This window comes from Crotalus tigris, unplaced genomic scaffold (genome assembly GCF_016545835.1).
Source record: "Crotalus tigris isolate CLP2741 ecotype Arizona unplaced genomic scaffold, ASM1654583v1 scf7180000017607.2124824, whole genome shotgun sequence".
NCBI classification, from domain to species: domain Eukaryota; kingdom Metazoa; phylum Chordata; class Lepidosauria; order Squamata; family Viperidae; genus Crotalus; species Crotalus tigris.
In genome coordinates, this window is record NW_024096509.1 from 1258512 (window position 1) to 1281671 (window position 23160).

A 23160-nucleotide genomic window follows, 5' to 3' on the forward strand; every position below is an offset into this window, starting at 1 on the left:
CAATGTTATAGCTATTTCCCTAATACAAAACTCATTGCAAGAAAAATGTCTAAAATACTCACAAGAAAATGTTGTGTGTCTGCTTTTCAAACTCCAAGCTTCTACTGAATGACAAATAAATTACCAAGTGGTTCATAAGAACTAGGTACACAATACTTTTACTAAAAACTAGCAGAAAACTAGAACTTTTTCTGTTAAAATTCCCTAATCTAACCTAGATTGGCAAATTATTCCAAATTATATTTCTAACCTAATTCTTCAGTCAATGTTTTAGCAATCTTTATAACAACCAAGTAACATCACACTATCTTATACAATTATACTAGAACATGCAAATAACTAAATCAATTTTAGAATGGCTCATATCTCCCTTAAAACCTTGGAAAGCTTCAGAAAATAAATTAGAAATGATAAATTATTTTCTTTTTTATTTGGAGGTCTCATGCATATCATAGGAATTTAGCAGCTAATAAATTCCAATAAATAAATAAATGCCATCTGGGGATGTCTTACTTAGGCAATATAGTGCCCACAGATTCTGTAGTAATGACTCCTAAAATAATTGTCATTTTCATCAATAATGTCTCTGTTTTAAATATAGACTTCCAGAGAAGAATGGTGGGCTGAAGAAAACTGTGAAAAATAGAGCCAAAATTTGTAGCAAAAGACAGGGCTGCCAAGTAGATTTGCTTCTTTGATCCTCTCAGGATAAAGAAGGGATATGAGATAACCCAAGCTGCATTCCATATGGTTGCTTCACACAAGGAAATTGAAAGCAGTGGTTTCCAGAGAATGGAAGAACCAAGAACTGAATTTGCCAACCACCCACAGAGGTTTCAAATGACACTAAGTTCACACTTCTTTTGTTAACTATTTTTAGAAATTTGTCTATTTACTGTCTATACCTTTAAAGAAGTCATTTTATTCAAAATTTTATTCAAAATGACAGGTCTGGAAATATACTAAGTTAGTGCCTTCAATCCTTAATGTAAGAAAATGAAAATGTATTTGTATAATTTTTAATAATTTAAAATAAACAGCAACAAGCAAAGCAAGGTTTTGACTTTAGAAAGTTTTAAATGGATTAAGGGCTCAGAAAACATTGGAATATTGGACTCTGAAAATTAATATTTTGTAATTCATTTTAAAGAATGAATTTTTTTGTGGGAAAGAAGAATTGTTTTTGATACTGGAGACATACAAGACAAACAACTTATAATAGCATTCAGAGATAGTTTTGAGGAATTGCATTTGGATTTTGAATCAATAAGGTCAACTATGTTGTATTTTTTAAGGATTATGCTATTCCCAGAAGAAATTGTTACAGAAAAAGTTATGTCGCAAACTATAGCTGAGAACAACTTGAATAAAACTCGAAAAAGAATTCATCATCTGTGAAAAAACAAACTGGATGCGGCTTTAAAAATTAAAGTGGAAATGAAAATGACAATCCCAGGGAGCAACTGGAATAATTTCCTTTTGCTTGATTTACAAAAAAAAAGACTGTTTAAAGTTTTGAAGAAATTTGAAACAAGGATCAATCATATGAATGGATTAAAGAGCAAGACTAGTTTACATTACAAGAAGGATTATAAAGTTGGTTCACTTGAACAGGGTGAAAATGGGACATGTTGCTATTGTGAGTTGCTATTTTTGATCTGCTGACATCTGGAATGGAAAAATGTTATGTATTGGATCTGCTTACAGTTAACATGATATTTAAGTCTTTTTCCCTACAGTCACTTTGTGTATTCTAATCTGACAGGCTTTGTACTTAAAAAATTTTTCACTTAAAATAAGTATTTTTATGAGCTTATTTTCTTTAAAGAGAAATTATCTCTCTTTGTCATGTTAACTTTTAGTCTTTTGTTTATATTAGGATATTGGGATTTCTTTATGTCTCTTAATGTGGTTTTCCTTATAGCTAAGAGTTCAGAGATTGAATTTTTATTTAAAGAGATATGTTGTTATTTGGGATGGTTTCTCTTTGGATTTGCTGACATCTGAAGTGGAAAACGGTTTTATGATGAGTTTGATTACAGTTAAAGGTAATGTTTAAGCTTTTTTTCTCTATAGCTATTCTATGAATTCTAATCTGATGATAGCATTTAACTTGTATTTAATTGTTGTATTTAATTGTCTTTCTACTTAAAGTAAGAGTTATTTGTGAACTTGTTTTCTTTAAGGGAGAAATTCTCCTTTTTGTCAAATTAAATTTCAGACTTTTGTTCACAATATCACTAGAATATTGAGGTCACTTTAAATGTGGATTTTCCTACAGTTAAGAGTTGAGATGTTTATCTACGTTAAAGCTATTATTCTTCAGCTCTGGGCTGAAGAAGCTTCTTGGATTAGAAACGAAACATCTTCAAAAAAAAACAAGAAAGTCCAGTTGCTTTTTGAAAAAGCACCTTTGGGACAACCATGACCTGGATGACTGAGAATCTCCATAGACATTTATTCACCCAGTATTTTTATTATAGTATTTTTGAGTTTCCCATAAATCTTTTCAAAACTGGATTGTTTCCTTTTTGTTTGATATTCCATTTTCGGAATTTCTAGTATCATTTATACTGTGGTAGAATTACCTCTGGTCCAAATGAAATAGCTGATTTTGCTTAAATCGGATGATTCATTCCTCATAGCTTTCGATTTTGCCAACTATTGCTTGTACTTGTTGGTTTATGATTTCCAAGTCTTCTTTATATTTTCTGATGCTAAGCCAATATCTTTTTATTAGGCTTGTCCTGATCCTTGCATTTTTCAATTTTTGTTCTTTCATATTTTTTAAATTATTTGCTTCTGATCTTAATTTCTTTATTGTGGCCTCCAATCTGCTCTTCCACTTGGGACTGAATATGATTTTGATTTTGATTTTCTAATTTCAGTACTCAGTTCTTTCATATTCACCACTGTTGTACTGTAGTCAAGCTGATTGGTCTCTTCAATATATGTTATTTTAATCATTATTCATATCCTTCATTATAGGTGCCAGGTTTTTTTAAAAAAACTAGTATAATTATTGGATGTAATCCCCAAAATATGCTTTCTTTGCACTAGGCATTTAACAGATTTTTCCAAATACATAAAATGGAAAGGATATGCAACAATTTGATATTGAATAATAGCTGAAATAAAAGCCTGGAAAAATCCTGTTGATATGATGGAAGAACTACATTCACTAAACAATGTCAATCTACACTCTGCATGGAGAATAAATATCTTACACTAGGATAAGCATCCCACACCCTGTGTGCCACACAAATTCTCAGAAATTGCTGAAAAATAGGCCTGCCTATCTCAAGGGCAGCCAGGTTCAAAAAGATTCTGCTAGTATGCACACTGATTTGCAAACCATTTAAAAAAATCATTTCATTATGAGATTTCATTATGGCAAAAACATATAGTCTTTAAAATTAGGCCTTGGCACATCCCTAAATTAAAAATGTTATACGGCTATCTAAAAAGTTTTAAACTTTAGTGAAACGTTAACTATTAGCGTGGTAGAGGATCTATTTTTAAACTACATTGTCATCTATTGTTTTACATTATTCCATTCACAACCACTGCCAGCTGTCAAATTAGCAATGTAATTCATTTTGAAAATCATTAGAGCCTAAAACAGTCTGACAAGCAAAAGTGAGGAATACTAACAGAAGAATGGAACAAACATGAAAAATGTGATTCTGTTAGGCTTTTGAGACTATAATTGCAAAAGAAGCGGAATGTTAACTTTTTGCTCCCATCTTTAGCAATTCCACTTGAATTTTAAAAGGAAATTAAGGAAAGACAACCCCTAGCCAAAAAAAAAAAAAAAAAAAAAGGTCAGTAAAAATGAACTGAAGTATTTAAAGAAAATTGGCAGGGTCACACTTGTAGCTTTCCTAATACAAAAAAAAATTAAAAATAAAGCTTTTGAGTGTGGTAAAGTCAATACAAAATTTTGTTCATATTTCAAGCACTGGGGAAGGAATATGAATATACATACAGACAGAAAGAGAGAGGTGGAGGAAGGGAGGAAGAGGGAATAACGTGGGGAGATGACATTCCTCCAAACATCCCTATTAGAAAGCAGAGATTGTTGACAGAATATCCCAGAGCTAAATCCTGCTTTCTTATACCATAATCTGGCCTTGGTAGTAAAATACAGTAGAAAGAAGCTTTACTTTCTGCAAAAAAAGATGAAGAAAACAAAACAAATGGAAACTCTGAGCTTCTGGATCTGTAGCCTGATTTAGTTGGAAAAGGTATATCTAAAGAAAGAATTAAAAGAAAACATTATAAATATCACAGTTGAATAACAGGTAAGATATCGTGAAACAGATTTTTTTATTCTGTTGCAAAACAATTATTGTCTCTTCTTGCAGCTAGAGCTAGCCTTCTTTCCTTCCTTCCAGCAGTTTTTCAATTTTTTTCCCCCAAAAAGGAAATGGTAGCTTGGATCTCCATAATGTCAGATTCTGAATATGGGAAATCTACTCCTGGTCTCTGCCCTGGTTTTAGCAACAAAAGTATTTGATCATGCTCAAAGGAGAAGAGAGCAAATTCAGCCTTATTGATTTTCTGCATGTTTCAACAGCGTTTAATCTATCTGATCATGCTACTCATTGAAAGAGTTTTTTCTTGGCCTGATATCAAGCAATTATGGGTAAAGAATTTACAATTGCAGACTTCCCTGTAAAGCTAGGAGAAAAAGAATAATTAGAAAGTCTGTCCCCTTATGCAAACACAGAAATACTGATTCTAAATTGAAAATAACTCACTTGCCGTAATCCTTATATCAATAATGCTTTCATCTAAGTAAAGATTGCTAAAGAGAATTTTAGGAGATTTGTGTTTGGAAAGAATCCCTTTTTTATTCAAGTCTGACAGTCTCACAATGACTGATCAGTTGGAGGCTAGATGAATCTGCCTTAGGACCACATCTACTAGGATTTCATTATCTAATATCTAGCAATGAAGAAGGAAGCTACACACAAAAAAATCATAAAATAGGCCCACAGATTGGGCTTAATATTTATCTAAAACAAGCTCGAGAGAGGTATAAAATCAGATTGGATCAGTGGTTGCATCAACAGTATTGAAAGCAGGAAAAAGTTCAGTATGTGTCCCAGTCTACACTTCCTGTTTATGGTTTACAATAAAATATGCAGATATCTTGGATTCTTATTTTTCTAAAGATGAAACTAGCATGTCCTGAGACGTGCCCTGGTGGCACAGTGGTTAGAATGCAGTATTGCAGGCAAACTCTGGCCATAGCCTGGAGTTTGATCTTGATGGGGTTCAAGGTTGACTCAGCCTTCCACTCTTCTGAGGTCAGTAAAATAAAGACCCAGATTGTTGGGGGCAATATGCTGATATTGTAAACTGCTCAGAGGGTACTTTAAAGTACTATGGGGCAATATAGAAGTCTAAATGTTATTGCTATTTGCAAATCTGTGAATGTTGCACTCAGAAGATAGCACAAAGAATCTATTCACCCTCTACCTTCGGCATTGTGACCAGACTCCATTCATCCTTTATTTTAGTATTAGCTTTTACTCCACCGTTACCATTTTTAAAACTGTTAGACCTTTTTGTAATTTACCAAAACAATATTCCCCCCAGAAGAAAATTGCATTCTTACCTTGTCTTTATTTTCAGAGCCAGAGGCTTCAAGTTTGGTTCGGATCACAAAAGGGGTGGAGAGTCTCAGAAGGACACGATCAAACATGGCTGCAATCTTTGGAGAAACAATTTCAAAGCAGTCCTGGAATTTCAATGTCTTATGAACCTCACACTTGAGCTGCTTCCTCAGTCCTTCACCCAGCTGTAGTACCAGCATGCTGGGATCAAACATCAGATGGAAAGGAAAAGCACGGCAGAAGGTGTTAATGCTTATCCTCAGATCTGAGGGGGATTGAGATGTCCCCAGAGGAAGCGCTTTTGTGATATGTGCACTTTCATGCTCTTTGATAATAAAAGTGAGACAGCTGCAGTTGCCTGGGTTTAGGTCCTCAGAACATAGTTTATCGTTTACAATCTGCTCCACTTCAACATCCATTTGGTAGATCTTCCTTGCTGCTGCCTTCACCATGCCCATCATGGCAAACCCAACAATCTGATGGGGATGGAAGTAGTGAAGCATAAGGTTGCCTTCAGGGAGCTCTTTGCATAGGAAAGAAGGGGATTCTGAAGTGACCTGCCTCCCAAACGAAGTCCTTATGTGCTCCAACAAAGCATCAAAGCCATTAAAAAAATCTTGCAAGGTGCCACCCACAGCTCGAAGAACTCTCTCATTCTCATTGAAGCAGATATTGAAGAATTCAGCCCCAAATTTCTCTTGTAGCTCCTCAAACTTTAAACCTGGAATAGACATAGGTCAGTATGAAATCACAGTGGAAATGATCCTAGGAGAGACAAAAGTTTGGGAAAAGAGATCAGCCTGGTAAGCTAGTGATAGACATTTGGGAGGAGAGTCTAGCTGTATAGAAATGTATCAAAGAATGGGATAGTTAAAATGAGTCAGAACCCAGAACAGTTACAAGACCTGGAATCACCAAACAGGTGTAGTTGGATGGCCCTAGCTCACAGAATAAATAAAATGGGATAAGCAGGCAATTATTGTAAGGCATGGCTTTTGAAGTGAAAATAGCAAAAAGTATGGATAGCAATCATATGCAGCTTAAAAAGGTCTTATCTCTGATATATTTAATGACAGGAAGCAGAAATCAACATTAAGACAAACACAAACATTAAAAATTAATTATTAACATAATGAATAAAGCTAGTGTTAGTTGATTTTAACCATTGCAGATTAGGGGCTTTAGAGCAGTGATGGCGAACCTTTTAGAGACTGAGTGCCCAAACTGCAACCCAAAACCCACTTATGCATCGTTGAGTGCTGGGTGGGTGTGGCCCATTGGCTGGGTGTGGCCAATTGGGTGGGTGTGGCTAATTGGGTGGGCGTGGCTGCGGTGGTAATGGCAGACTGGGGGGGACTAAAAAGTTCAATCAATCAATTCCAACTTTGCAAGATCTTTTTTTCCCGCCAGAAGTTGAAATTGACTGATTGAATTTTTTTTTTTTGGGCACATGGTGGTGGAGGCCTAAAGTGAAAAGGTTTGATAAAACCCAGCTGAAGGTCTAGGACTGGGGCGACGGCGCGCATGCCCACCCGTGCCATAGGTTCGCCACCACTGCCTTAGAGGTAACAGTAAATCCAAAATGCATGTTCTCCAGATGTTCAAAATGGGAAATGTAAACATTTTCCCTGTGTAAACACACAGGGCTTAAGAGAGCATGCAGATAATGCTCTTCCCTCTTAAGAAGGAAAAAGAGAAATACCTACTCTAAGGATTGAAAGGTGTCAAAAGTCTGATTTTAAAAAAAAGATGTTCCTTTCTACATGATCTTTGAGTATTTAGAGCAACTGCACAATCTCAGGTTAGGATGAAGATCAATTTACAAATACTATAGCTAGAAGAATTATCTTTATAGGACAATAACCCTATTAAGCTACCTTACAATAAAGATCTTACCTTATGCATTTCACTCTCAACAGCTATCATCTTATTGAAGCTTCTCTGACAAATCAAAAAGAATCTACCTTCCTATAAACTCAAAATAAATGTTCACTTCCTGAATTCTAGGATGATAAAGAACTGGTTATGGAATTCTACTGATTTAAGAGATGCATCATATCCCCTCCCAGTCAACTCTGAGTGAGATGGGTCAAAAATATGATTGATAAATAACAAACTTTTCTTAAGTCTAACATATTTTTGTATCGTTTAGTTTCTAGTTATTTCGAGTTATTTCTGTCAGTTTTTCAAAACATGGTACCCAGAACTAAGCATAGAATGTAAAATGGATCTTAGAATTCAGAATCTCTAGAAACTATACTTTTATTATTGTACCCTAAAATTCCATTTACTTGACCTTTTTTTTGCAGGCATGTCATACCACAAATTATTTATTTATTGGTTTGTATGTTTATTACTTATTTATTAAATTTATATGCTGACCATCTCATTTTGAAGAGACTGTGGGTGGCTTATAGCAAATTCATGTTCCATTTGTCATTATTTACCAATCCAGAATCCTTTTCATCAGTGCTATTCACTTTTGAGTCATCTGCAAATTTATTAAGTATTTCTCTCCACCTCCTCATCCACGTCATCATTAAAATGAAGAGTACCAAGCACACAATTGATAGTCTTTAACTTTCTTTGAAGAGGACTTGTTAAGAATTAAGTACAATCTCTTGAGTCTGCTATGTAGACACCTAACTGCAATTCCATCCAACCCAAATTTGCACAGCCTGCTAATCAGAATTCCTATATTTAAGTTGCTTAATTTGAACAGAAACAACCTTCTGCTTAGATACACATTTATTTCCAAACAAAAGTCAAAGTGGAAAATAATAATAGAGTACCAAGAATATTTGCTGTACGCTGGAGAATTCCTGAGACATCTTCAGTTTCATCATTGCCAGAATGGTCTGCGTAGGAGCATCGGTTGGAAATATTGTGGAAATTCTTTTCAGCATCCCTATAACTAGAAAGAAACATACAATTGGTGGTTTATGGTAGCAAAACAAAGACCATCTGAGTATTTGAAACAACAATTCTTTCTGAGGAAGAATGATCATTCTTTTTGAAAACATAATCTAATACAGAATTTTTCAACCTTGGCAACTTAAAGATGTGTGAACAACAACTCCTAGAATGCTGAGTGTTGAAGTCCACAACCTTCAAGCTGCAAAGGCTGAGAAAGACTGATCTAGTACTTCCATCTTTTTTATGGAAATGAACCAGCAATCAAATGCAACAAGCAAGAAAGCGGAATCTGAAGATCCATATTTGTCCACGCATGTATAACATATTTCTCCTTCCTAAAACAGAAAAAATGTTGTAGTTTTCAAGTACTTCCTTGCAGGTTATCTAACAGGGAAGCTTATAGCCCTCATTGATATTCTGAACAAAATAAAGAAGAAGAAACAACACTAAATGGGGAATATACGCACATATATCATCTTAACTCTTGAGGTCTAGGAATGTGAATTTCAAAAGAAGAATGGACCCTTTGCTCTAGTTTCCACTCCTTTTCTTCCATATCTGTTCTATACTTGACATCAAACTATGAGCAAGTTTGCAAAGGTGATTCCCTAAGCAGCAGCTTCTTCTACTATTCTAGCCTGAGGTACTTTCCTGACGTGTCTGAATTGTTAACTAAGGAGAGTTGAAAGGATAGCTTGACTAAAAGTCCACAAGGATAAATATCTAAAACTTGGGAAACCTCAGAAGCTTGTGCTGAATTTTAACACATACTTCTAACCTAACCTGAAGAGTATGCCAAAGAATCAAGGGCATAATTGGAAACAACAAGTATTATTTGCTTAATCAATATAACTCCACTGCTTAATCAATACAGCTCTGGCAAGTGTCTCATCCATACAATATTGTAGTGAGAGCCAGCAGTAGCTGTTAGATCCAATTCTACCTTTAAGCAATGGAATAATCACCTCCAGCTGCAGATGTTTGGTTATCTTTCAGAACAAGGATTTATTATTATTGTGAGTATATTGCAGTATATGGAGATTGGTACTCTGAAATTTTCTGTCTCATGAGACAAAGTAATTTGGTGAGCATGACTATCATGCACCTTCAGTTGGGGAGCAAAATGGCAACAAATAATAGACAGTCAATGCAGACTAGGGAAAACAAAAATAGATACAATGAGATGGTGCCAATTAGTTTTATGAAGCATCTGTTGCTTGATCATATTATAAATTGAAGCTGCCTGTTACTCAGTTGAATCTAAATATCAATATGAGTGATCAATCTTTTATGGCTTTGTTTGAAAGTCAGTCAGTGAATTTCTAATGGCAAAGGTGACTTGAACCAAGGTGTTCCCAGTCATACTCCAACACCTTAACTACCATGCCATGCTGGCTTGAGTTCTGCTTGTAAAACAAAAGAAGGACACAACTCAGCAAATTCATAAGTACATCAAAGGCTTCCAATGCACAAAATTCAAAATTCAATTCTTATATTTCTAATTAATGAAAGATTAGGTAGCAGCCAGTAATGAAAGGAGACCCACTTCTGTAATGCTGGAAGGTTGTTTTTAGTCACAACTTATTTGGACATAACTGGACATATTTAGCCATTCACCTGGTGCCTTATTAGGCAACTGTTTATAGTATTCAGTAGCCTACCTCCATCTGTTGCCCTATAGATATGTTGGAAATAATAGCACTATGGCCAAGAGAAAAATACTGTCGGAAATATAATGCAAAACAGACAGGAAAGAGAAAGTTGCAATACACTGATTTAATAATAACTTTTATTTTTATTTTACTTATCCAATTTATATAGCCACTCATCTCAAATCACTCTTGTATATGTATACGATCATAAAATCATATAAAACCAGATTACAGATACAACACAATCTCTCTCTTTCCCTCTAGAGTAGGTAAGAAAAGTATAATCCATAGATATTAACATAACCAGGAAACAAGGTCCTTAGCCCACTTGGGAGCTCAGGGTTATTTTATTTCACTTTATTTTATTTTATTATTTATTATCATTTGTATAGAGCAATGATGGAGAACCTTTTAGAGACTGAGTGCCCAAAAACTGGCCCCGCCCCTGCTCCACCCCCTGCCCTGCCCCTGCTCCTCCCCCCATCCCCTGCCCCGCCTGCCCGCAGGGCCACTCACCACCTTCAGGGCCCACCGCAGATCACCCAGGCAGCCCAGCAGCGCTATGGCGGTCATGCCCTCTGCCCGCACCCTGCAGCATCAACTGTGCATGATGGGGTGTGAGGGCAGAGTCTTGTCTACGCTGCCTGGCTGCCATGTCCTTGGCTGCGCTGCTCCATGTGGACCACGCTCAGGGGCAACTCTCCTTCAGGGGGGCTGCTGGAGAGAAGGGAGTTGCGGGGGGAGGCATGTGTGCCCACAGAGAGGGCTCCGAGTGCCACCTCTGGCACCCGTGCCATAGGTTCACCACCACTGGTATAGAGCACGGTGGGTCACATGGTTAGGATGCTCGATTGTAGGTTAGCAAGCCCGTGTTCAAGACCCAAGTGCTGCTGCATGGTGGGGTGAGCTCTCCTCATTTGCTCCAGCTCTGTTGATGGGGACATTAAAGGAGCCTTCATGGGTATCCTCCAGGCAACGATGATAACACCCAGAAATACCTTAAATGGTGCCTCCTACACTAACGGGAGGGGGGATCATTTGTATGCCATCAACAGAGCTTCATTAACATCTCTTAACAATAAAATATTCACAAATGTGCTCACTTATCATGTGGACACTTAATATCTAAAACCATAAAACTGTCACCTCCAGGGAAAACTATCAGTCAGTATTCCTTTAAACCTATCCTCCAGATGTTCAATAAAAGATGATGGTCTTTTACCTGCTTTTAGAAAGCAAGAAGGTATCCTCATTTTAAGAACACAAAAAATAATGGAATTCTATAACAAAATTCCAAAGAATTAAAATTCTAAGAGATAAAAAAAAAATCTCTGTATATTGATGACAAGTTTACCAACAGATCATGCTTTACAGCATCATGGGATGGGAAGATTCTACTTAAGGAGATTGTCCTGAAAATATGAGGACTTTAACCTAGAAGGGCTATATAAACCAGTACCTTGATTTGCATCCAGAAACCTACTACCAGCTCCTGCAAAATGACTGTGATTCTGTTGAACTGGGCCAGGTCTGTCAACAATTGGACATTTGTGTTTTAGGTGAGCTGTGATTTCTGGGTAGTCTTTGAAGGTTGTCCTAAAGCCCAGCCAACCCACCAAGAGACAATGCATGAGTGACTTTGCCAAAACTCCTGTTGCAAAAATGGCAACATCTAGCATACAAGCTGAAGACTCTCTTTCTCTGTTATATACAACTACTGTTCCAGTAAAAGCTGTAAGTCCAATGGGAGAAAAAAAATTCTAGACCTTACCAAGAACTAAAAATGGAGTTTTATTGTGTCTAACCACTGTCTAGACAGCAGTTATTCCATCTGAAGAAAATTTAATCTCACTCCAATCCTTCATATTTGGATCAGAATACTATGATCTAATGGTACTGGATGTTCTCCAGTCCTACTAGATGCGCTCCGGTCCTGCTAAAGAATTAGCAGGACTATAGGGTTGCCGTCTTTTCTTTTTAAGTCCTGCTGCAGCTTATCTACAAAGAAATTAATGGAACTGAAGACTGAAGATTGAAGACTGAAACTCAACTGGAAGGATTGCAATTAATCTGCATCTTCCAAGTTCTTCTATGGACAAATCCCAATCACTTTCTCAACAACCCTCCTGCAGATCAGAAGGTTAGAGACCAGATGAGAGCTTGTACAACCTCCAAATGGAGGATATTTTCAGAGGCAGCACATAGCCTTTAAGACAGTCAGTGAAACTTCCTCCTCTAAAGAAGTATTCCCCATCCCTTGAATCCAAATATCTATTCTTTCCTGGGCAATTCAAGTAAGTCAGAGAGGTGGTGAATCCAGCCTCTGCTGCTTGTCTCACACTACCCTGTCTACCTCTTCAGACTCCACAGACTCAAAAGAAGGCTGGATGATATCATAGGGCACTGTTACAGTGACCTCTGCAGTAGAGATGTGAGATATAATAGCAGAGACTTCCAAGGTAAAGCCAACTTCTTGCCAATTTATTACTGATTCTGGATATTGTTAAAGGAGCTATTGGTATTTGCACTTAATTGGTATTTGCATTTAATTAATACAGGGTTCTCTGAAGTGGTTAATATTGACCCCACGACTCAATAGGACTATCCAAGGGTAAATATTGTTGTTATTTCTATTCATAGTAACATTAGTTAAAGTAGTTATGGCAAGGTATCCATTGAATGAGTTGTAATTATTGAATATATTACTGCAACTTTTTTGGTTGTTCATTTATTGAAGAATCGTGGCAAGTTACTGTAAAAAAATAAATAAATAGAGCAGGTGATAATTTCCCCTAAACTAGATTGTAAATAGGTTCTAGGAAAAATAATTTTCTTCAAAGCTTACTTTAATGTGAATATTATTCCCTCCCATTGCTTGTGGCCTGGAATGAGAAAGGAAAATGTGTGTGACATTTTACTTCATTTGCCTGCTAGCCACTGCTGTTTAAAAATTCCAGTAAGATTGAAGGGAAAGTTTAGAACAGTGGTTCTCAACCTGTGGGTCGGGACCCCATTTGGGGTCGAATGACCATTTCACGGGGGTCGCCAAACAACGCAGTCCGCCATTTTTTTCCCCTTTTCCTTAGCTGTGCTACTCCCTTTTATTCTATTGGCTTTTGAAAGCCAATAGAATAGACTCTCTTGAATAGAGTCTAATTCTATTGGCTTTCAAAAGCCAATAGGAATTGTCCAGGCTGTCTCTGCCCTGCTGAGCCCACCAAAAGTCCCATTCTGCAAACGGTGCTGCACCAGTTGAGTAGTCCTTGACTTATGACCGGTTGAGTAGTCCTCGACTTACGACCGGTTGGGGGTTGCGGCATTAAAAAGGTTGAGAACCACTGGTTTAGAACAATATATTAAATCCAACCACAAAAGTATTTAGAAGTATTTAAAGGGCATTGCATGAGCCTCCCTGAAACGTTTTGAACCTAAGTGGTACAATCTTTATGGCATGATGTCTTAGTGCACAGTTCCCTGCATAGAGAAGAACTATAAAGGAGCACAAAATGGAACAAAAAACGAAGAGGGGGTATGTTGGCAGCAGTTTCCTTAAATTTTTGCATCAATATGTTTTATTGTGTCAAGGAAAAGGTCAAATTTTTAATTGCTTATCATAGTCTTGTTGCTTAGTTTGAGAGAGTTTCACTATTTCCTTACAAAATTATAAAACAAAGAAAAGAAAAAGAGTATGACAGATCTATTTGGGATTGAAGAAAGGTATTACAAAAATTGTCAATGAAGTACGTGTTAATGATACATTAAAAATGTACTTCCTACATCCTATTGAAATAAATAAAATCTACATAAACAAAATATTGTTTTCGCACCAACAACTTTCTATGAAACCGCTCAAGTGTTGCATCTTAGGGCATCATGACTGTCTTTGCATCACAAACTTTGTTTCCTGAATTAATCCATTTTGGATATACAAATGGTTTAAACCATAAATTGACTAAATTGGCTGGATTTACATCTCTCAAAAAAACTCAAAAGGGTTATCACCAGGCAAACTTGACAACTTGTGCAATAGTCAATAGATTCTTAAGTACATTGTATGAACATATCTCATTTATACCTTTCTCCAATCAGAAACTCATTTGGATTTTTTTTAATTGAATTGCCAGAATTCCTACTCCTAATTCAATTTAAGGGCACCTGGTTGGTAAAGCTACCATAAGGCAATATCTTGGCAATCAGCAATTAGTTTTTATAGCTACCCATTCACTGATCTATCTCTATACTCCTTTTGGAGTTTTGAAGAAATCGGTTCTACTTACCCAATAACTTGATGCTCATAATGTTGTAGTGTCCTCTGGAGAGTCTGCCTTATGGTCTGTGGCTACAGAATAAACAAAGAAATAATAATAAAAATGTTATCAGCAGTTTCTCAGTCAGCCTAGCTCTCAGCATGGTGTCTGAACAGAGGTGACTACTGATATTATTGCTTAATCTAATGTATATTTTTCCAATTACATATTTTTTCTTCCCCTTCCACATCTGTTGTGCCTCCTCCAGAGAAATGTGAAGAAAGCTGCCCAGAAGTAGCAAGCTGTTTTTATTCAACAAACACATCAATATTTCAAGACTCTTCCTGATATTTTAGTCCTCCGTTAAATCAGTTTCTTTAGCATCAGTGTAACCAAATACAAAAAGCTGCAAAAGGAAAACATGATGTGTACAGAATATTATGCTAGTCACTTGGGGCCAAGCTTATACATCTCACCACACGTTTGCTCTCAACTAAGTCTCTCAAGACTAGTCGCAGTGCTGAAAGTTTCTTCTGCATTATTTTCAGTGACATTATACCGTTTTTTCTATCATTTTACAGTGGTGGAAGGTTGCCCTGTTCTTACTGGCAAAATCAGTAACTTTTCACATTTCAACTCACAGGTAGGCAACTTGGTGATAGTGGAACTCAACTCAAAGGTTTCCTGCCAGGCTCCCTTTGCCATCTGAATTGTTTTACAAAGATTATTTTGTTTAAAGCATAAATGAAACGAGGTCTACTGCGCTGAAAAGTGTATCTATCACAGTCTTCATTTATAAAACTGTTTTTGGAATTCTGCATCAACCATTCCAAGTAGATAACATAAATAAAATAAAATAAAATAAAAACAGAGGGTGTATTATAGCCCAATCTTGCCTTTTTAAATGTTACCAACCTGCCTAGAAAAAAAAGGAAACGATGGGATGAAACTGAGCATCTGGGAAAGAAGTTGGAAGGTTGAAATAATGACCTTGTCTCTGGCAGCAATGGTGGCCATTTGGTGTGAATGTCCATAATATCCTCTCATAATTCCAAATATGTCCATCTGCTCAGAAAGGAAGGTTAACCCTTGCTTCCGTTAAACCCTCTTAGAAGAGAACTCCTATCCAGGTCAGAAGCAGAGACAATGAAGAAAGATGTGAAAAGTGATGGAGACCCCAGGAGTCTTTGCTTATGCATGCATAAGCTCAAAACACTTGAAATCAAAAAGGAATTATAAAGAAATTCCAAACAACCCTAACAATGAAACAGATATCTGGAAGCCTCTTTCACAAGAAAATCTGTAGGAACATAGAAGACAAATTTCTGCATGCAGCATTTCATGTGGTTTTTAGATTATAACCTTATCCATATAAAAGATAAAGATTCCCTCAAGTCAAGCTTGACTCCTGCTGATTTCTTAGAAAAGTCCATATAATTTTATTGGCAACAGTATAAAATGGTTTGCCACTATCTTCTTAGATGGCTTTTTAAACCAGGCTCAGCTATGAAATTTCCTGCTGGTCTCTGTCTAATTTCTAACTCGCTCCAACCCTGCTTTTTTTCTGAGGTCAACCAAGTATGGCTGGATGCTTGCTGTAATATAGAGGCTCCCAGATGACTTCATAAGACACAAATTGGAATCCATCTCACTGGTCTTCGACAAGTGGGATAATTTGGCAACAAAAGCAAGTTATTTTGTCATGCCAATAGAATACAACCCTTTGTTTTCTCCCCAACAGTAAATAACCACCATTTTTTTAGCAAAATTGTATAATGTTGGGACTTGAGGCACTATTGCGATGAGGCAAATTACTCACTCTCCCAGTAACAGATGATCTGCCTCCAGCATCAGAAACTTCCTAACACAAGGACTGCAGAGACAAATGGAACCTCTTTTCAGCACAATTGCTGAAACTTATAGCTTTGGAGAAATAAATTCACAAAACCTCTAGTACAAATCCTAGGAGGAGGAGTCCAGACCTATTCATCTGCACGAAACAACCTCACTATTTTGCATTACCACTCTATTTCCAAAACATTAATCCTTATCCACTATAGATTTGAATGTGAGTAAAAGGAAAGGGCACAAGTCCCTATTCAGAAGGCTTGTCTATGATTGTTGTTGGATGGAAACAATATACCACTGTCATTCCATTGCTTCTAAAGAAGAGGCACATTTAGAAGGAAATTACAAGAAAAACAACTCCTACATTTGGAGAGGTAAACATTGCTTCTCTTCCTTCTTGGTGCCTGAAGATCATATCAGTCTTGAGTAAACAAAAAACACACACCCAGTTTCAAAAAGCAAATTTAGATCAGACGGCACTACCACCAGAGTCACAGACTATTTCCTGACATTTTATAATCTGTCTGTTACAGTATTCTACTATTATACTGTTTCTTAACCAAGGCAATGATTAGCGGTGTGGTCTTCAACTCCCACGATTGATCAACCACAATTTATCTTTAACAACAGCAGCACATAAATGCAGACAATCCATACGATTTCTCATCATGTGATGGAATATAGAAAGGAGATAAATTCCAAGAAGGGAGGGGATGCAGTCTAGAGGAGTAAGAGGCAATTCAGTCCAGATATTTTGTGTGAGAGAAGAGGGTGAAACTACTTAATAGTTTCCGGTGAATATGGTAGATACAGATAATAGAGTCCTCAGTCTGTCAAGATTCTGTCTATAGGTGAGGAAACAAAAAGAACTCAGTTTGGCAGAATTAGCACGTCATCTCGGTTTTTGGGCCTGACAGATATCATCCCTACGCTGAGTCCACAATTAGTAGAAATCGACGTTAGCAATTTACCTGCATTGTGATGGGCAGTTTAGCTACACTTGAAAAATAAAAGGAGAAAATACATTTAAGTCTTTTTAAAAGTTGCATTTTTAAATTCTGCATCAAGCAATTACACCTGCTCTCAGTAGGAGCCAAATTTACCCTCTCAAGAAACCTTTAAAAAGAATCCGATGTGCTCTCACAAAAGAAATTAACAAAAGCTCCATCCAAATAAGGCCACACACAAGGAAACCACACTTTCCCATTTGGAGAGGCAGGTGTTTAAATCGAAAGGACCTGATAGGGTAGAAATTCTCCTTGGATGCAGCTAAAAGAAAAGACAATTTTGTGGCAACACAACACGCTGATTCATACTGTGAAGAAATGAATGGATAAAGAACATGAAGTTCATCTCTAAAATTTAAACCACCAATAAACTGCCTTTCATCTTGAAAGCTAGGGTCAGTTTGACCAGCTGCCAGCTTCTGCACCATCAGAATAAAAGATTTAAAAGCAACATTCATTTAACCCCCACAAAATACAAACAATTTTCCTTAAGCACTGACTGTGTTTTACCTGCTTTCCAGCACTGTAACTTTTTTTAATCTACCTTCATCTACTTTTTGGATTCCCTGAATTTTCAGGTTTCCAATCAGATATCTTTGCAATTAAAAAAAAGCAGGAGGCTGTAATGGATAGAAGCAAGAGGGAGATTTTCTTCCTGGCTGGATGTAATCGTGATTTCTATATTTAAGATATTCAACAATCCTCTTTTTTTTGCCTATTTGATTAACAGAGACTTCCCCAATGTGCTGCTCTCCCAATTAATTGGTCTTCAGTTTCCATAACGCACAACTGTAATTTATAGACATTATGAAACTGGAGCATTTGACATCTAGGAGGCACCAGATATGGCCTCACCAGGCTTGCCTAAGATTATAGAATTGTAAGTAAAATAAACTGGAGGGGCAGGCTGAAAAAAGCTAATCATATGTTTCCTTCATTTCTATGAGGGAGACACTTAGGTCTAGCACAGAATTACAAATGTCAGGTAATCACCCAAGTCTCTGCAATAAATCTCTGTATAAGACTTTCATCCCTCAGTCTGCAGCTTTCACAGGAAGTCAAGAATAAGCCATGAATAGAATAGCAGATGCAGTTAATCCCAGTAATGGTAAAAATCAGTACCTACAAAGTCAAAAAACCTAGCAGTTTATTCAGATATGTCTTATCTGTTCCCATCTCCTGCCTTTATGTCACAAAGAGTAATAGTCCCTCTTTCTTCAAGCTTTTCCATTAGGCCCACCTGCAAATTATTTTCAAAATGGCTTCCCTTTCCAGTTTTATCCTGGGCACAGATAAAACAAAACCTTCTTGCCACTATATAAGTTAGCCTTGGACATTTTCCTGCATGACCCAAGATTGGAAAAGATACGTGGGTGTGTTTGATGTACCAAATTACATGGTCATTAGACTAAAGTGAACTTGGATCCCTAAAATGTACCCAGAATTGTCCTTCCTTCTTTTCTCAAGGGCTTCCAGGCATGCACTTATGGCACCCCAGCTGTTGAAGTACTGAAGATCCTAGCAATGCCATCTAGAAAAGTTACTTTTGGTGATTATGAGAGAAGACATTTTAAAAAGAGGAAAATCAAACTGCTCTTTAGTTTTACTATTTGCTATGATAGTTGAGCTGATCAGAGCAGAAACACAGAATGTTCTAAAGTTCAACTGGAGAATATTCAAATTCCAGAGAACCAGGTGTTCTCATGATACAGGAAGAAACTCCTCTGCTGAAATAAAATAGACCAGACCTGAATGAGAGACTACAAGAGACATTTTGTATGGAACTGCTTGAGTTCCATGATAGAAACAAGGCATGATATAAAGCTTAAGATAGAGCAGAGTGGCTCATGCAGTTAGCACGCTGGTATCAACGCTGCTAATATTGAATATTCTTGCTTTGACAAAATATGCAGAACTGTCTGGTATTTTTAGAGTTAATTCAGATGACAGAGAAAAGGGAGGGGAAATAACAAAAGCCTGGGAAAAGGAACGGAAGTGAATCTCTGCCCTCTGGGCTAATTGGAAGATGTGACTTGTGACTGCAAGATAAGGGAGGGGTTTAGCAAGAAAAGTTAAATGCCAGCAAGAGGAATTCAGATTCTGGCATAAACCTCCATGATGTGACATCAGTTTGTAACACTGTTAATAAAGGCTTTAGGATAAACATGCCTGGAGGTTCTTTGAAGTGTTTCATTAGTCGGGACCATGACAGCTGGGTTGAAAGTTAGCAAGCCCATGTTCGAGACCAAGAGCTGCTGCGTGATGGGGTGGGCTCCTGCTATTCATTCCAACTCTCTGACAGGGACATGAAAGGAACCCCCACGGTGTCCCCCAGGCAACAGTGATGTCATTGACTAATCATTTCAACCAAGAAGTGTCTTAAATCAGGGGTCCCCAATCCCCAGTCCATGGACCGGTACCACACACTCTTTGGTTCACAGAAAAACCTTTTTCCACGGAACCGGTCCCTGGTGCCCAAAAGGTTGGGGACCTCTGCCTTAAATGGTGCCTCCAATACAAACAGGACAAGAAGATTAAAATATAGTTAATCAAAACAAGTTTTTATAGAAGCTTGTCAACCTCCTTAACCCACAAATTGGTTCTAAAACAGCAAAGCAACATACACATTCTACCAAGTGATTGCCCAATGCAGGTAGTCTTTACATATGGCCACAACTGAGACCAAAATTTCCATTGCTAAGCAGTTGTTAAGTGAGTCATACCAGATATTATGCCTTTTTTGCCATACTTGTTAAGTATATCACTGCAGTTGTTAACTGAATCACACAGTTGTTAAGCAAAAATAGCTCTCCCCCCTTGATGTTTGGAAGCCAGCTGGGAAGTCATAAATGGCAATCGCATAACCTCAGAACCCATTGTAAATGCATCCTGGTTGCCAAGCAGACAAATTTTGATCATGTGACTATGGGGATACAGAAACAGTCATAACTGTAATGACCAGTCATAAATCACTCTTTTCAGTGCCACTATACCAGGGGTAGGCAACCTTGGCTCTTTTATGACTCGTGGACTTCCATGCTGGCTCAGGAATTCTGGGAGTTGAAGTCCATGAGTCATAAAAGAGCCAAGGTTGCCTACCCCTGCACTATACCTGAGCAGTCACTAAGCAAATGGTTATAAATTGAAGATTGCCTGCATTAATATGCACTGTATATGAAATGCATAGGTATTATGTATTATGTAAATTTTATTTATGTGAATTCACTATTATAAATTTGATAATTTTAATCTAAAAATTCATTTATGCAGAAAAAGTAGCTACTATATGATTGGTGTCAACACAATAGTTTGCACCAAAACTCTGAAAACATGTTAAAACTTATTCCGAACAAAACCACTTGGGACACTTTCCTGCCAAAAATTTCTATCCTCATCCAGGTATTTTCATTATGATACATCACAGAGAAGTAGAGGGAGCATGATTTTCCTTATATTTTTATTATAACTTTGGGCCAGACATTCTCTTTCAATTGATATCAGCTCAGAGTAGCTGTTGTTGTGGGGAAAATTGGAGAAGGAAGGTGTGTATGTTTGCCATAACTTCATAAATAACATTATATTATATTATATTATATTATATTATATTATATTATATTATATTATATTATATTAATTATATATTATTATATTATATATTATTATATTATATTATTATATCATTATTACATTACATTAAATTACATTACATTATTATATATGATGAAGGGATAACATTTTTTAATAATCCAGAATCTATCAGGGATATGAGTGCAATACAGTAATGGTTAAAATATTATTTTTCTACCCAGGTAAATGCTTGTTCAAAACTGCATGTTGTGCTAATAACTGCATGACCTGGTTACAGAATTAACCCATTTTCTGGATTTGGAAAATGCCCTGAAACATAAGGTGAGCCTGCACAATACTGCAAGGCACAGAATACTTTAACAATATCATGGCCACCTGACCAAGCTTAGTCGGATGTACTAATTCTACCCCTAGGTTTTCCCACCTATAAATGTTGAGTTATAAATTACTCTTCCACTTTGATTTACTTCCTAGAAAAATTGTTAAGATAAAAGGAAAGAGGAGACCTCTGACATTGTCTTAAAGTATCTAGGCACGGTAGCCCACAGACGCAATGTCTTTTTTAAAACAAAAACCAATATGATCACAATACCAAAGGCATTCTCACAGCTGTAAAAGGAAGTTTTGTGTGGCAGAGATTTTGAGTTAACTAAATGAAATCATTCTGAAAGGATTTGTAGTAGCTTGAACAAGCCTACATCAAAGGCTTGATCAAACCACCACATGTTCTATATCAAAGGCTTACTGATGATATCACAAATAGAGATAAACATAATAGAATGAATGAGTAATGCTGAATAAATCTGGCAGGTTTAATATGTTGATCTGTTCGCATTTAGGGGTAGGTTCTAAATACTGTTGTTAAAATTAAAAAAAAGAGATCAGGCTAGTAATCTGTCCCCATCATGAGCTGTATGTTCAAAATTATTTATTATAGTCCCACTGACACCAATCTCTGGATCCACTCTTGATTTTTACTGAACTTCACTCTATTCCAGGTATCAGGTTTCTTTATTTCAAAAATCTGTCTAGTGTGTGTGTGTGTGTGTGTGTGTGTGTGTGTGTGTGTGTGTGAGAGAGAGAGAGAGAGAGAGAGAGAGAGAGAGAGAGAGAGAGAGAGAGAGAGAGAGAGAGAGAGAGAGAAAAGTAAATTTCAAACACTGAGCTGTCATCGTGATTTATACTGGAATCAAGAATGTAATTAAATTTGGCTAATATAACCAAAGGGACAAAGGTAAAATTAGTGAAACAAGTAGTTGGGAGGGAAATCATTTCCTGCAGGAAGATAAATGTATTGTGACACATACAATTCAGATTATATGATGTACACTGCTAAAACTAAATAGGCTGAGCTCACAATTTTTTTACTCAGTAACCACAGAAGTTTTCTGCTTTCTGTATGATGTAAACCAAAGAAGTACATGCAGAAGTGATCAATCTTTGTGAATAATGAAAGAATCAGTTATTTAATTAGATGTTAATGCAAGATGATCAATCTTTAGTTTCAGTTCAAAGCTGAGGTTTATTTTTCAACTCAAATTTTATTTTCTAGATTAAAAAAAATACTTTAAAAGCAGCTCTTTGAATTAATAGAGACTGGTGACTTCATTTATTTCCATTCAATTTTAGTTTCATACATATCCAACAAAACCTATTCTCTTTAATACATGAGTCTTTCAAAATAAATTCCTGCAATAAATTCATAAATAGAGCCAGTTTGGTCTAGTGCTTAAGACACCAGGCTAGAGTGCAGGAGACCATGAGTTCTAATTTCTCCTTAGCCATGAAAGCTATCTGGGTGACCTTGCTGGTCACTCCCTCTCATTTCCAGTCTAACCTACCTCACATGGTTTCTGTTGTGGGGAAAAATAAGAACAGAAAGGTGAGTTGGATATGTTCATCACTTTGAGTTATTTGTAAAAAAATAACAAAGGTGAAAGGAGGGTAGATAGAGAGACAGACAGACAGACAGACTGACCAACCAACAGAGTCAATACTTCCCAAGATGTTTTATATCCAAACTTCTCTAATACACAGACTTCTCTACTAAACTTTTCTCTAAAATCTGCAGATTGTATGCAACTGAATTCCATGTATATGCCATGATTTGGAGAAATGTGCTACTCACATTTTCCATCACATTAAGTCAAATCATTTAGAAATGTGGATCAAACAAAACTGCATTTCATCACTATGAATTAGCATTATTTACGGACCATAATCAAAAACAAGTTGATGTTGGTTGTGCAAAATCATCTTGCAAATTTTTACTGTGGTT

General features: G+C 36.6%; 1 protein-coding gene across 1 annotated transcript in view; it reads right to left on the minus strand.

Moving 5' to 3' along the window:
• Positions 1-23160, minus strand: part of GUCY1A2 (guanylate cyclase 1 soluble subunit alpha 2) — a 182307-nt gene that overhangs the window by 144492 nt on the left and 14655 nt on the right. Inside the window, exons 2-4 of the mRNA XM_039322018.1 lie at positions 14470-14531; positions 8417-8538; positions 5627-6345 (exon numbers count right to left, since the gene is read on the minus strand). Of these exons, the coding sequence (XP_039177952.1) occupies positions 5627-6345; positions 8417-8538; positions 14470-14531 (903 nt within the window). The remainder of the gene's footprint in view (positions 1-5626; positions 6346-8416; positions 8539-14469; positions 14532-23160) is intronic.